The sequence below is a fragment of the Mobula birostris genome, chromosome 16 (genome assembly GCF_030028105.1).
Source record: "Mobula birostris isolate sMobBir1 chromosome 16, sMobBir1.hap1, whole genome shotgun sequence".
NCBI classification, from domain to species: Eukaryota; Metazoa; Chordata; class Chondrichthyes; order Myliobatiformes; family Myliobatidae; genus Mobula; species Mobula birostris.
In genome coordinates this window covers 3,788,830-3,804,514 of record NC_092385.1, presented here as the reverse complement: position 1 = coordinate 3,804,514, position 15,685 = coordinate 3,788,830, and the positions used below count along the sequence as shown (strand labels likewise).

Genomic DNA, 15,685 nt, shown 5'->3' with positions numbered 1-15,685 from the left:
CAATGGAACATTACAGAGAAGCCATTACAGTAGCAGTAAAACCGTACAGTGTGTTACACTGGCATTGTGAACTGTTACACTAACTGCTACACTACCGTAGCAGATGTTGGTAACTAGACCTTCTATCACTTTTCTGATGGTAGGGAGACTGTTGAAGAGTTATCATCCAGGTTGGGCTTTTTGTGCTTTTTGCTAACATGTCGTAGTTGGGTAATTCTCCACGTGACCTGATCCAGTAGATGCTAGTACTGAAACCTTAATAGAAACAGCTAGTTCTGGTTCTTGCGCACAGGTTTTCAATATAACAGGCTTGGTGTTGTATGATATTGTAGCCTTTGCTGTATCCAACGCCCTTCAGCCATTTCTGGAAACCCTGTGAAATGATCAAATTGACTGAAGACTGGCTTCTGTGCTGCTAGGATCCAGGAGTGTCGTCCATTTGGCACCTCTAGCTGGCTGTGATGGATACGAGCATTATAGTTCCTGCCATCTTTGAGGATAGAGGCAGTCTTAAAGCCAGAACACCTAGTAAGTCAGGCAGCATCTGTGGAAAGAGCAACAGATATAAGAGCATGAGTAATGTTTAAGCTTATTAAGAGTTAATGATAAGAGGCATTGATAGTGTGGATAGCCAGAGTCTTTCTCTAAGGGTGGAAATGGCTAATCCGAGAGGGCATAATTTTACCCAAAAATAGCCTACCAAATCATGCCAAATAACACATAAAACCTAAAATAACAGTAACATATAGAAAAAGCAGGAATGATATGATAAATACACAGCCTATATAAAGTAGAAATACTTCTCTACAATCATTGCCGCACTGTTCCCCGTAGCGAAAATCTCACGCAAGCGCTCGTCAGAAACACATTCTCCAGTAATCTTTAAGCTATGAAGCTGCCAAATCATACCAAATAACGCATAAAAATACACAGCCTGTATAAAGTAGAAATAATGTATGTACAGTGTAGTATCACTTACGGGAATTGGGAAGACATTGAGCACACTGATAATGGTGTGTTAGGCTGAATCGTAGGAGGTTGGGGTGGTGCAGTGGCCCCCACCTTCCAGGCCGCCAACCGATACATTGCCGCGAAGCATGCAGAGGTACAGTGGTAGCCGGGACGCACCCAACACATCTTTAAGAAAAAAGCCGAAATAAACAAGCTAATTAATTAGGTGCCACCCGGCACGTAAAAGTCGGCCCAGATCAGAGGCAACGCAGTCGGCAGTCGTCTCTGATCTAGGCCAACATTTACATGTCAGGCGGCACCTAATTAATTAGCTTGTTTATTTCGGCTTTTTTCTTAAAAATGTGTTGGGTGCGTCCCGACTACCGCTGCATTCTCCACAGCAATGTATCAGTCCGCAGCCCGGGGACTGGCGTGGTGGGACACAGGGATGTCATCTCATTGTCGTCTCTTTCCATTAGGGCAGGCAGGTCATCTTCTTCTATGTCTGCCTGCCTCGATGTTGAAGGTCGAGGTTCATTGTCTGCTGTGGCTGATGTGGAAGGCTTGCTTGACTGCTTAGCCTCGCGCATTTTTCTATCATACAGTTCTTTGTAAGCACTCAAACCATCTTGCAAATATGCCCTAAACCTACATACCCTTTCAAAATTAAAGTCATACTTTTCTGCAATCATTGTTGTCAATTGCAGCGAAAATCTCACGCAGTTGCTTCACGTTCAGTTCCTGGACGACTTCACTTAAGCTACTGCATTGGGTTTCGATTGTTATCCTTTCCTCTTCCAATTGCATCAGCTCTTCATCTATCAGTTCTTGGTCATGGGATGCCAAAACCTCTTCAACATCATCTTCGTCAACTTCCACAAGCCACACTCACTTTGTCCTTGCTTCATTCACCATGATCGAAACGCTTAATTATGTCTAGTTTTACACTAAGTATAACACCTTTACAAGCTCTTTTAGGCTTTTCCGATACCTTAGAACTCATCTTGCTAACGGCTGCTCACAGGCACATGTCTAAGCAATGCCAGCTAGAATGCAGCTCCGAATCCCGGGGAGAGCGGCTGTTCGGGGCGCGCACTGCTTTTTTTTGTAACAGTGAAAGCACCCTCTGTTAGTGAAAGCAGGTAACGTAGGTCTTTTGTAACAGTGAGGTTTCGTAAAGCGAACGTTCGAAAAGCAGGGGACACCTTTAATAGAAAAATGGGGGGGGGGCTATGTGGGATGGAAGGGTTAGATTAATCCTGGAGTAGATTAAAAGATCGGCACAACATTGTGAGTCAATGGACCTGTGCTGTGCTGTCGTGTTCTATGTTCTAATGTGATTTTCACATTCTTGAAGCTACTTGCTCCAGTTGGTTGCTTTAGTTGTCCGCTGATTAATTGACAAGACTAGGGTTAACTAGATTGTGTGTTTGTTTTTTTCTCACTACCTGATCCAGTTGGTGGTTTCACAGAACCACTGCTGACAGCTGGCTATGGCCACATTGTGTCAGTTGGTGAGGTATCTCAATCCCATCAATATGCTTGAGTCCTCTGTACACTAGGGGGAGTGGTACACCAGTGGCAATTGGTATACTAGTAAAAGTGACCACATTGCAGTCCTTGTGGAGACAAAAGTTCTTTCTTCATATTGGTGATGTCCTTCATCCTGTTCTGTACCACCACGCTCAAATCCCCCAGCCAGACTGCATACAAGCATCAAGATAGAGAAGCACTGCCTTATCAGGCAGGGAGGGTGGAAGGTGGTTTCTGTGTCTCTACCTGACCTGATCTTAGTGTGGTCTATACAACTGAATACAAGTTGGAATTTCTCACATTCAACAGATTCTTGTTGGAAATTGAAGCTGAAAAGAGTGCAGAGGAGATTTATGAGGATGTTGCCAGGACTCAAGGGACTGAGTTATGGAGAGAGGTTGGGACTTTGGAGCACAGGAAAATGAGGGGTGTTGTTACAGAGATACATAATATGATAAATGCACAGTCTTTTTACCCCAAATTTTGGGATTGGGAACTGGAGGGCACAGGTTTAAGGAGGGGGGGGGAAGAGATTTAATAGGGACCCGAGGGACAACTTTTTCACTCAGAAAGTAGCGAGTGTGTGGAGCGAGCTGGCAGCAGAAGTGGTTGAAGCAGGTACGTTAACAACAAGGATACTTGAACATATACATGGATACAGTGTTCAGAGAGATATGGGCTGAGCTTGGACAAATGGAACTGGGTTGGAAGGGAATCTTGGTTGTTATGGGACAGTTGGGCCAAAGGGCCTGGTTCCATTCTAAATGACTAACTGAGAATGACAGATGAGTTATGGAGTGATGATATAATAAAAATGGTGGAACAGGCTACAAAGTGCCCACTGCTTTCTCTCACCAGGGTCCTTTGTGGCCACCCCTCTGCCTTCATAAACCGCTGGCACGTTGTGATCCAGTCCCGTGGACAGATAACACCTATAGCCATTCAGTTACATGTATTCCGTCTATTTAGTTTGGCAGCTGTCAGACCCTTGGGAAATATTCTGGTGGTCTTTCTGACTGGGTGGTAAAGGAGTTTGTTTTGTTGTTCTGTTGAACACTGTGGACACGCTATGTTGGTGCCAGAATGTGTGGCATGCTTGCTGGCTGCCCCCAGTACATCCCTAGGTTGTGTTGGTTGTTAACACAAACGACACATTTCATTGTATGTTTCGATGTACACGTGATAAGTAGATCTAAATGCTGATGTCACGTGACAGGCCAGAATACTGCTACAATTAAATGAAATATATCATTCTGATGTTGACCCAAAATGTGTAAATTGACCTCCTCCTATGCCCTGCATCCGTACTTCAGAAGATATCCTGTGAATGAGGTGGCTTTGTGAGTTGTTTTTAAATAATTGAGTCTGATCTGCTGAACACAGGAGTTCCCAACCTGGGGTCCACAGACCCTCTCAGATAACGGTATGGTTCCATGACATAAAAAAGGTTGGGAATCCCTGGCCTGGTGCATGCATTTTTACAAATTATCTGCAGCTGTTGTGCCTCCTTAAACCATTTGTCAGTTAGGGATGCTCAGATTTTAATCTGAGCTTTTAAACCACTGTGGGAGGAAACCTACACGGTCACGAGGAGAACATACAAACTCCTTACAAACAGTGTGGGAAATTGAATCCAGGTTGCTGGTATTGTAAAGCATTGAGCTGACCACTACTCTAGCATGATAAAGACAATTTGTTGTTCAGTTGTTAAGTTGAGTTCAACTCTTCGTGACCTCATGGACTATAGGGTCCATGGGGTTTTCATGGCAAGATACGGAAGTAGATTGCCGGGCCTTTCTTCCGCACAGATACTACTGCTGCCCAGGTTGGGACCCGGCTGGGTTTGAACTCACAACCATCTGCCTTGACGTCCAGTGCTGATCCCACTACAGCATGAGTCTGCTCTGATGAAGAACATAATAATTTTAAAAAACACAATAAATATAAATATATAAGGTAGCTGTAAGATATAGGAGCAGAATTAGGCCATTTAACGTATCTGGTCTGCTCTGCCATTCCACCATGGCTAATTTATTACCCTTCTCAACCCCATTCTCTACCTTCTCCCCATAACTTTGGTGGCCCAGTATGAATCTATCAACCTCTGCTTTAAATATACTCAATGACTTGGTCCCCATAGCCATCGTGGCAGTGAATTCCACAGATTCACCACCCTCTGGCTAAAGAAATTCCTCCTCATCTCTGTTCTAAATGGACGTCCCTTTATTGTGAGCCATCTAACACACTCTATATATTAACCCTTTCATTTCAGAATCATCCTTGTGAACCTCCTCTGGACCCTCTCCAATGCCAGCACATCTTTCCTTAGCTATGGGTGCACAGTAGCTTGGCAGTTGACACAACACTATTATAGCTCAGAGAGTTTTGGAGTTCAGTCATGGTGTGTTTCTATAAGAAATCTTTGGACATCCTTCCTGCAGAATGTGTGGGTTTTCCCAGAATGCTCTGATTTCCTCCCACAATCCCAGAGCGCTTGATGGCTTTGGGCCTGTATTCACTGGAATTCAGAAGAATGAGGGGTGACCTAATTGAAATTTATGGAATGTTGAAAGGCCTCGATAGAGTAGGTGTGGAGAGGATGTTTCCTCTGGTGGGAGAGTCTAGGACCAGAGGGCACAGCCTCAGAATAGAGAGGCTTCCTTTTAAACAGAGATGAAGAGGAATTTCTTTAGCCAGAGAGTGATGAATCTATGGAACTCATTGCCACAGACTGCTGTGAAGGTCAAGTCTTTAAGCATATTTAAGGCAGAGTTTGATAGATTTTTGATTGGTCATGGATATGGGGAGAAGGCAGGAGATTGGGACTGAGAGGGAAAATGGATCAGCCTTGATGAAATGGTGGAGCAGACTCGATGGCCTAATCGAGACTAAATGGCCTAATACTGCTCGTATATTTTATAGTTTTATGGTTTTTATTATGGTCAGACCAAGGATGTACCAGGTAGGTTTATTGGTCATCGTAAATTGTTCCTGTGGTTAGGTTGTTAATCAGGGTTGTGGGGTTGCTGGGAAAGCGTGGCTTGAAAGGTCAGAAGGGCCGACTCCACACTGCATCTCTAAATAAATCAATAGATGGCGGGTAGAAATCGCTCACGGTACTCCAAGTGCAGTCTGACCAATGCCTTATAAAGCATTACATCCTTCCTCTTATATTCTAGTCCTCTCAAAATGAATGCTAATATTGCATTTGCCTTCCTCACCACGGACTGAACTTGCCAATTAACCTTTAGAGAATCCTGCACAAGAACTCCCAAGTCCCTTTGCACCTCTGATTTTTGAATTTTCTCCCCATTTAGAAAATAGTCTACACCTTAATTCCCTCTAACAAAGTGCATGACCATACACTACATTACATTCCATCTGCCACTTTGCCCATTCTCCTAATCTTTCTTCCTTTGTCTAATCTGCCTATTATTTCCCAAAGAATTCCATGTGATTTGTCAGGCAAGATCTCCGTTTCAGGAAACCATGCTGACTTTGGCCTATTTTATTATGTGCCTGCAAGTATCCGGAATAATAGACTCCAACATCTTACCAACCACTGAGCCTGTAATTTCTTATCTTCTGCCTCCCTCCTTGTTAAAGAGTGGAATGACATTTGCAATTTCCTAGTCTACAGGAACCATTTCAGAATCAAATGATTCTTAAAAGATTACTATTTAATGCCTCTGCAATCTCTTCAGCCACGTCTTTCAGAACACTGGGGTGTAGTCCACCTGGTCCAGATGACCTATCTACCTTCAGACCTTTCAGCTTCCCAAGCACCTTCTCCCCAGTAATATAAACTGCACTTACTTCTGCCCCTGATAATCTTGAATTTCTGACATATGCTAGTGTCCTCCTAGGTGAAGATTGATGGAAACTACATATTTTAAGTTCATCCACTATTTCTTTGTCCCCCATAACTACCACTCCAGTGACATTTTCAAGTGGTCCACCCTTGCCTCTCTTTTACTCTTAATATATCTGGAATAAAATTCTATTATCATCTTTTATATTATTGGCTAGCTTACCTTCATATTTCATCTTTTCTCTCATTATAGCTGTCTTTAGTTGCTTTCTGTCAGTTTTTTAAAACTTCCAAATCCTTCAACTTCCTACTAATTTCACTATATTCTGTGCCCTCTCTTTTGCTTTTATGCTGTCTTTGACTTCCCTTGTTGGCTACAGTTGCTTCATGTTCCCTTTAGAATGCTACTTCTTTGAGATGTATCTATCCTGCTCCTTCCAAATAGCTGTCAGAAACTCCAGCCATTGCTGCTCTGCCATTATCCCTGCTAGTGTCCCCTTCTAATCAACTTTGGCTAGATCCTGTCTCAGGTCTTGGTAATTCCCTTTACTACATCTGACTTTATCTTCTCCCTCTCAAAGTGTAGGGTGACTTCTTTCATATTATGATCACTAAGGGTTCCTTTACCTTAAGCTCACTAACCAAATGTGGTTCATTACACAACACCCAATCCAGAACTGCTGTTCCCCTATGGGCCTAACCACAAGCTGTTCTAAAAAGCCGTATCATAGGCATTCTACAAATTCTCTCCCTTAGAATCCAACACCAACCTGATTTTCCCAATATACCTGCAATTGAAATAGTCATAGTCATACTTTATTGATCCCGGGGGAAATTGGTTTTCGTTACAGTTGCACCATAAATAATTAAATAGTAATAAAACCATAAATAATTAATAGTAATATGTAAATTATGCCAGGAAATAAGTCCAGGGCCAGCCTATTGGCTCAGGGTGTCTGACCTCCAAGGGAGGAGTTGTAAAGTTTGATGGCCACAGGCAGGAATGACTTCCAATGACACTCTGTGTTGCATCTCGGTGGAAAGAGTCTCTGGCTGAATGTACTCCTGTGCCCACCCTGTACATTATGTAGTGGATGGGAGACATTGTCCAAGATGGCATGCAACTTGGACAGCATCCTCTCTTCAGACACCACCGTCAGAGAGTCCAGTTCCATCCCCACAACATCACTGGCCTTACGAATGAGTTTGTTGATTCTGTTGGTGTCTGCTACCCTCAGCCTGCTGCCCCAGCACACAACAGCAAACATGATAGCACTGGCCACCATAGACTCATAGAACATCCTCAGCATCGTCTGGCAGTTGTTAAAGGACCTCAGTCTCCTCAGGAAATAGAGACGGCTCTGACGATCATAATCCCCATGACTATCATAAATTGCTCTTATTACATGCCGATTACATACCTTTTCTATCTCTTGGTGTGATTTGTATCGCACATCCTGGCTCCTATTCTGAATATAACTCCCATCAGGGTCTTCCTACCCTTGCAATTTCTTAACTCTATCCAAAAGGATTCTACATCTTTCAATCCAATGTCACCTCTTATTAAAGGTTTGATTTAATTTTTTACCAACAGATCTACCCCTCCCCTCTGCCCACCTACGTCATCCTTTCAACACAATATGTATCCTTGGACGTTAAGCTCACAACTATAAGGCCTTAAGGTACAGGAGCAGAATTAGGCTGTTTGGCCCATCAAGTCTGCTCTGCCATTTCATCATGGTTGATCCAATTTTCCTCTCAGCCCCCATCTCCCATCAAGGCCTTTCACCATTCAGTAGACTTCAATGAGGTCACTCCGCATTCTTCTGAATTTCAGTGAATACAGGCCTAGAGCCATCGAACTTTGTTCATATGACAAGTCGTTCAATCCTGGAATCATTTTCATGAACCTCCTTTGCGAACCCTCTCCAATTTCAGCACATCCTTTCTAAGATAAGGGGCCCAAACCTGCTCACAATACTCTAAGTGAGGCCTCACCAAGTGCTTCACAAAGACTCAGAATTACATCTTTGCTTTTATATTCTAGTCCTCTTGAAATGAATGCCAACATTGTAATTGTCTTCCTCACCACAGACTCAACCTCCAAATTAAACTTTAGGGAATCCTGCAGAAGGACTTCCAAAGTCCTTCAAGCCTGACCTTCCTCACAGTGTCACTACACATTGCATCTACCTGTATGCCAAGTACCCCATCCTCAGGCCTATCAATCCGGTTCCCATCCTTCTGCCTAATTAGTTTAAATTCTCCACAGCAGCTCTAGTAAACGTGCCCACAGGATATTGGTTTTCACCTGGGTTCAGTCCTATATATACACATAGATTGATTGTATATCCTTAAAGTGACACTAGGCACAGGAGTGTCTCCTTCCTCTTTATCAACACCTGTCATAATATTAAGCGTTTCTATAAAGTATCCCTCGTTCTCCTATGTTCCAAGAAACTCTAACGAGCTTCTATCTTTTTCTAGATGCCAGTAAAGATGGGGCAAGGCCTGCAGTCAAGCGTCCTGTCACATCCCCTGATAAGTAAGTACTCTGTGTTGCAGGGAGTTGCTGATAGTCAGTATTTAGTTAAGGCCACTCAAAGCGGTGAAATGACAAGACTTCAGGCTCATTGTGTTGCTGGTGCACAGATGTTGGAACATTTAATAAGAATACTATTCTGAGAACAGATATGATTCAAAGTCAAGAGACAGGGAGGGAAATTTACCCATTTCAAACCCGTGATGTGTTTCCTTGAAATACCTAACACCGTAAGACATAGGAAAATCAGGCCTTTCACCCCATCAAGTCTACTTCATCATTTCATCATGGCTGGTTTATTTTCCCTCTCGATCCCATTCTCCTGCATTTTCCCCATATCCTTTGATGTTATGGTGGGCTAATCATGAACCTATCAACCTCAGCCGTAAGTATACCCTCAGACTTGGCCACCACAGCTCTACATGGCAATGAATTCCATTGATTCACCACCCTCTGGCTGAAGAAATTCCTCCTCATCTCTGTTCTGAAGGTATGCCATTCTAGTCTAAGGCTGTGCTCTCTGGTCTTAGATTCCCCACTGTAGGAAACGTCCTCTGCACATCCACTCTATCTAGGCTTTTCAATATCCAATAGGTTTCAATGAGATCCACCTCCTCCCCACCTTCCTTCTAAACTCCAGTGAGTACGGGCCCAGAGCCATTAAACGCTCCTCATACCCTTTTATTCCTGGAATCATTCTCCTGAACCTCCTCTGAACCCTCTCCAATTCCATTACATCCCTTTTTAGATAGGGGGCACAAACTTCTCCCCATACTCCACATGTGCCTGACCAAAGCCTTAAAAAGTCTTAGCATTGCATTCTCGCTTTTGTATGTACTTGACAGCACATTGCAGAGAGATTCTGCTCAATTAGCCCTGGAATGTTTGATGGGCTCCGAGATTAGAGTAGCCTTGGTAGCTAAGTAGTAACCAAGTCGGTGGTGCAGAGACGAATGCAATGTTGGCATTCATTTCTAGAGGTATAGCATATAAGAGCAGGGATATGATGTTGAGGCGCTCAAAGGCACTCGTGAGACCACACTTGGAGTATTGTGTGCAGTTTTGGTCTCCTTATTTTAGAAAGGATATACTGACATTGGAGAGGGTTCAGAGAAGATTCACGAGAATGATTCCAGGAATGAAAGGGTTACCGTATGAGGAACGTCTGGCAGCTCTTGGGCTGTATTCCCTGGAGTTCAGGGGAATGAGGGGGGATCTCATAGAAACATTCTGATTGTTAAAAGGCCTGAACAGATTAGATATGGCAAAGTTATTTCCCATGGTAGGGGAGTCTAGGACAAGAGGGCACAACTTCAGGGTTGAAGGACGTTCTTTTACAACTGAGATGCAGAGAAATTACTTAAGTCGGTGGGTGGTAAATCTGTGGAATTTGTTGCCATAAGTGGCTGTGGAGGCCAAGTCATTGGGTGTATTTAAGGCAGATATAGATAGGTTCTTGATTAGCCAGGGCGTCAAAGGGTATGGGAAGAAGGCAAGAGAGTGGGGATGACTGGAAGAATTGGATCAGCCCATGATTGAATGGCGGAGCAGACTCAATGGGCCGAATGGCCTACTTCTGCTCCTGTATCTTATGGTCTAAATACTGTGATGGATGGAACATGTTTGCTTCTCTTTCGGGGTCAGAGCCAGTGTCACCCAGCGCTAAATTTATACATGTTCCCCTTTTGTGGCTCATCCCAATTGGCACCTGTGCCTGGTTCCCGACAGGGGGTACAGACTGAACCATGGCCGACCCTGGAGAGAGGTCCCTGACCAGCTGCTAGGGACAGGAAGCAAGAGGTGAATTTGTTTTGTTATCATCTCAGTACTGAGGTGCATTGTAATTATCCATTTTTCCCAGTGCCTTGCATCAGCTCACAAAAAGCAGAAGATAGACACCGCACTGCAAGCCATTTAGAATTGATTTTGCAGACACATTACCAGTAATAACCTGCACTTCTGTGTCACCTGTAACATGACATGATTGGCCATGGTTTAAAAATAAATGGCATCATTTGAGAACAAAGTGAGAATTTTGGAAATCCAGAGCAATGCAGAGAAAATATTGGAGGAACTCAGCAGGTCATGCATCACTATGAAAGTGAATAAATAGTTGAGCATGGTGAAGGGTCTCAGCCCAAAATGCTGACTGTTTATTTCCCTTCAGAGATGCTGCTTGACCTGCTGAGTTCCTCCAGAGTATTTTGAATTTTAAAAAATGCATTTTTTTAAACCATGGGCCAACATAGGTCAGTGAACAGGATGTGTTGTGAGTTAAGAACAAAATATGTATTTTTATTTTTATTTATTTAGATACAGCACAGGAACGAGGCTTTCTGGCCTAGTGAGCCTGCGCCACTCAATTCAACCCATGTGACCAATTAACCTACTAATCCATATGTCCTTAGAATATGGGAGAAAGCCAGGTCATCCAGAGGAAACCCACGCAGTCATGGGGAGAACATTCAAACTCCTTAAGGACAGTGGTGGAATTGAACCTGGGTCGCTGGCACTGTAATAGCGTTATGTTAGTTCAAGACTTGCAGTAAACTTTATTATGTTACTGACTTGGATATAAAGTCAAAGGTATTTTCATCCCAACCCACTGGACAAGGATCTAACCTTACCTCTGACCCATAGCTAGCTTCCATGCTATTTATAAGGGGTTGTGGGAGACCTGTAATGTTCCTTCCCAAGACTAACACCTTTTTTCTCCCTTCTCTCCAACTGTAAACAGCAAGCTATTAAACGTGAACAAGAAGGCCAAACCAGACGGGTCCTAACTCTCTTGTGCATAGTGAACTGTCGCCTTTTTATTTCGTACACCGAAGAACATGCTTGGCTTTGAATCCACCTTGGTATGCCGGCGCACATTCTGTTTGGAGGGTTTTGTTTCAGTAGAGAACAGTCTTCGCCTTTGTTACTGTTCATTTAAAATGAGGACTGTATCTCAGCAGAAACCTGCAGTGAACGGATGGTGTTACTTGAAGGAAAGGCACCCTGTTGCGTGGAATTTCGTTCGTTTGCCAAATTATCTATGGTCGATTTATTCAGACTTCCTCATCAGAGTAAACCAACTTTATTTTGTTTTTCTAGTTCCTTCTCTTTCCTGACCTTGTGATTCTTACTCATTTTATTTTGACAAAATGCACATCAGGGCCAGAATGCTCACCCAGTCAGACGTTCTGTAAAAGGAAAATGACACTTGGGATTGCAGGTGTCCTCCACTCTTTGCCTGCTTCTGCCCTTCTCAGAGTAACTGGGAATCACTCACTTTACACCCCGCTGTTTGGAGGAATTTTGCAGTGAAAACCACTTCTTCCACTCCACCCTGCCTCCAGTCTGTTCTGTTTGACAACTGAAGCAACTGCTGGAGTCCTGGTAAATGCTTCATGGTGCATGTGTACTCACGTCCTGTATCTTCTCAGAGGGAATTCGGAACATAGTTTGTTTTAATGCCCTCTTATAACACCTATTGGTCAGGAAAAACCTCTGTGCAACTGGTTTATAAAATTGAGGTTTTGTATTAAGATGGCTGCAGGGAGAGGAGGAGTAGAAATTAATTCCATCACTAGAGTTATGGGAACTTGATTGCAGAAAATGAATATAGAGGAGGAAGGCAAGATCTTATTTTTTGTTTTGATTATAATCTGTATAGTTTTGCCTGAGGCAGCTCTATTTTTATCCAGTCGCAGGTTGAGTACACCATTGTTAAGGCCGGCAGCCTTTGCCCTTCCTTAGCTGCTGCCTTCAGCCTTCCCACGTGAAGCTACTCACACTACCCGGTTGGGTTGGGATTAGCAAGATGGTTCCAAGAGAGGAATGGTGTGTGACCTGAGGCTCTTCCTTGTGCCTGTCGCCCCATGGAGTGAATGAAAGGATGTGCTGAGATACGGCCGTAAAGTGTTGTGTGGACTTGCTGGTTAAACAAGAGGTGGTTATGTATCTCAGACTTTCCCCAAATTTGGGAAGTGAGCAGGTGATAGGAGGGAGACTGATTGCAAATAAAATGCTTCTGCTTTCGTGCCTGACAGTCGATAACAGCAGGAGATGTAAATGTGAAGATAATGTCACCATCTCTGCATTGAAAAATGCGTGGTTGTATGCGCTCTGCACACAATCCCTCAAATTCAGTATACATGTTGTTACTGAACACTGCCTTCTGGCCCGGTTGTCACTGAATAATAATGGAAAGGTGGAGTGTGGAATGGGAGGAAAATGGCACCTGCAGGAAAGAAATATCCCCAAAGCAAGGCAGCTGCCAAATAAACACAACTTCAGAGTGTGAGCAATTGAAACGTCGTAGGGCTGAGTCATTTCAGGAGTGGTACAGCCTGCCTGGTTGGGTGTTCCTGACTGACCAATGTTCAGCATTGTATTTAGCATGTCATGGTGTGTTTCTGAACACAAGAGCCCTGTTTTGGAAACAGCTCAGGTCGGTATGAGTTACGCTGACAAGGTCAAATGAAAACATCCCCAAGCGGTTAAGTAATCATGTGGGCTATAAGTTCTGAGCTTAAGCAAGTGTGCCATTCTACTTGCTTATGGATACCAACCATTGCACGGAAACGATGAGGACAGAATATCCTCTCTCAAGTGTTGTGTGGAAAATTTAGATTCTTCCTAGTTTAATGGGCAGAAGTTTTCAGAAACTCCTTAAATCTTTATTGTCAGAAAGGGAGCCTCATCTGGTCCTTCTCATAACGGGTGTAGTGGGAGGACAATCCCATTTGAGTGGTTCCTTTATACTTGTGCCTCTGATGGGGCAACTGACCAGTAGCTATCTTGAGCCCCATCTAAGAATGGCTGAGGGAACGGAAACCAGATTGGAAGAACTACCTGGGCAATAGATTCTTCTTTTTCAACTAGTTCTGTGCCAAAAACATTGTGTATTTTATCCTCTGGAGTGCTTGCCAGGGACACACCAATTAATTCATTTGTGTTCCTTTTCCTCAAAGATGGCACTTGAGCATTAGAATCTGCAGCCTTCTGATCAATGTCTGGCATTGTTCTCCAAGGATTTCTTTGGCATGCTGATGCTACTATGTATTGACAGGCCGATGTAATTCCTTCCCCCTCTGCCACTGATGGTCCTGCGTTATTGCTTTCTGTTTAATGGCTAGACTCGAGATAGACTAGAACCCACATATACCAATACTTTAGCCGGTGCTGCATTGATAGACCAGTGTTAACCAGTATGGTATCGCAGTGTTGCACAATGATAAACAGTTTATCAGTGTTATAATATGAAAACAAGACAGCCTTTTTGTAAGCTCTGTTCATCATACAAAGTCCTGGGAAATAATGTTACCCTTCTGTCAAATTAAACTTGCACACCTTAAACTATGATAGGTATACTCTGCAGTTTTGCAAGAACAATATTAATAATGAAACCAGGTAATGTTGAGATTGTGGTGATTCAAAAGCAGAACCTGGAGTAAGATCTTTGCCACAGGTAGTTAAGAATTTCCTTTGACAAATACTTCAGTCTATCTATAAGTGATGTTTGACACCTGTATGTTCCATATGGAAAAAGAAACAGCCTTTTTTAAATCTCCTGTGAAAGAAAATGCTCATTAGACAGTACCCTGGGAAATAATGTTACCCTTCTGACAAATTAAACTTGCACAGCTCATAACTGCTACTGATTGAAGGATCAAAGCCAGACATTTGTATCTGGGTGGGAGCACTGATGTCAGTGATCATGAATTCTGTTCAGCAGTGGGGTTGTGATTCAGACTTGTCACACCAAATCACTGTCCAGAGAGATCAAACAGCACTTCCAATGGAGACAGTATAAAAATCACCCGCTTTTATGTGCCAGGTTGTGGCAAAGCTACAATTATATTTTAAAATATAATAACTGAGCCCGCATTTTTTTAAATGATATAGTTTTCCAGAAAGATCTGAGAGGAGGCAGTAAACGTTCCCTCCCCTTTCCCATATTTTAAACCATTTTGCAAAGATTATGGGATTTGTCTATCTGGATTTCATAACTTTAGAATCTGTACATATGATTATAAGCTTTTTTCCCTTCCCCTTTTCCTGGATCAATCCTGTCAGTCAGAGATTGAAAGAGCACCTGGCTGACAAACCAGAAGGCATTTTCTTGGAGCTTGTGGATCAGAGCACACAGTTTGTTTTTTTATTCCGTGGACGGGTCAGTGGCGAAGTTGGAAGGTTTTTGCTCATGGGGAGAGAGCTGTTCTTTCTGTACAGGGTATGTGCTTAAATGATGGAAAACAAAAAAAGCCAGAATTTGGCTGCAATGGTTTTGTAATATTATGTACAGCTTAGATAGGAAGTGTGCTAATGTGTTATTTTTTATTTTTTAAAGAAAGGTTTTGTATAGTTTCTACATGTTTAAAATGGGTGGGGGTGGTGTTGGGAAAACAGGGGTAGTTTAGAATTTACTCTCCATCTAGTCCTTAGCCCCAAATGCTGTATGTAACTATGTTTCCCCCACGCTGTGAAGTTGGTACCATTTCTCTGTACATCTCTGCTGCTTGTATCAGTTGTAATGAATTTATATTTTTTTGGATTAAAGGAAAAACACAAAAAAATTGTCCATTGTAGAAAAGTCAAATTATAAATCATTTTGCTATCTTTTGTGCTTTTTTTGAATAAAATCTGTTTTTGCATACATGGTTTGGTTCTGCTTGTTAACATTATGATCTGAAGATGAGCTTTATTGATACGCGTACATCGAAACATGGAAACAAACAGTGAAACGTGTCATTTGTGTTAAAGACCCAAACAGCCTGGGGAAAGCCCACAAGTGTCACCATACTCGGGTGCCAACATACCACGTCTGCAACTCACTAACCTTAACCCATACGTCCTTGAAA

At 42.9% G+C, this 15,685-nt stretch overlaps 1 protein-coding gene across 4 annotated transcripts in view; it reads left to right on the top strand.

Moving 5' to 3' along the window:
* Positions 1-15,480, top strand: part of LOC140210948 (host cell factor 1-like) — a 119,474-nt gene extending 103,994 nt beyond the window's left edge. For 3 of the 4 annotated variants that reach the window (XM_072280236.1, XM_072280233.1, XM_072280235.1), the window contains 2 exons: positions 8,783-8,840; positions 11,575-15,480. In XM_072280236.1, coding sequence (XP_072136337.1) covers positions 8,783-8,840; positions 11,575-11,620 — 104 coding nt within the window. In that variant the 3' untranslated portion in view covers positions 11,621-15,480. The remainder of the gene's footprint in view (positions 1-8,782; positions 8,841-11,574) is intronic. The other variant, XM_072280234.1, reaches the window with a different exon arrangement.
* The last annotated feature ends 205 nt before the right edge of the window (positions 15,481-15,685 follow it).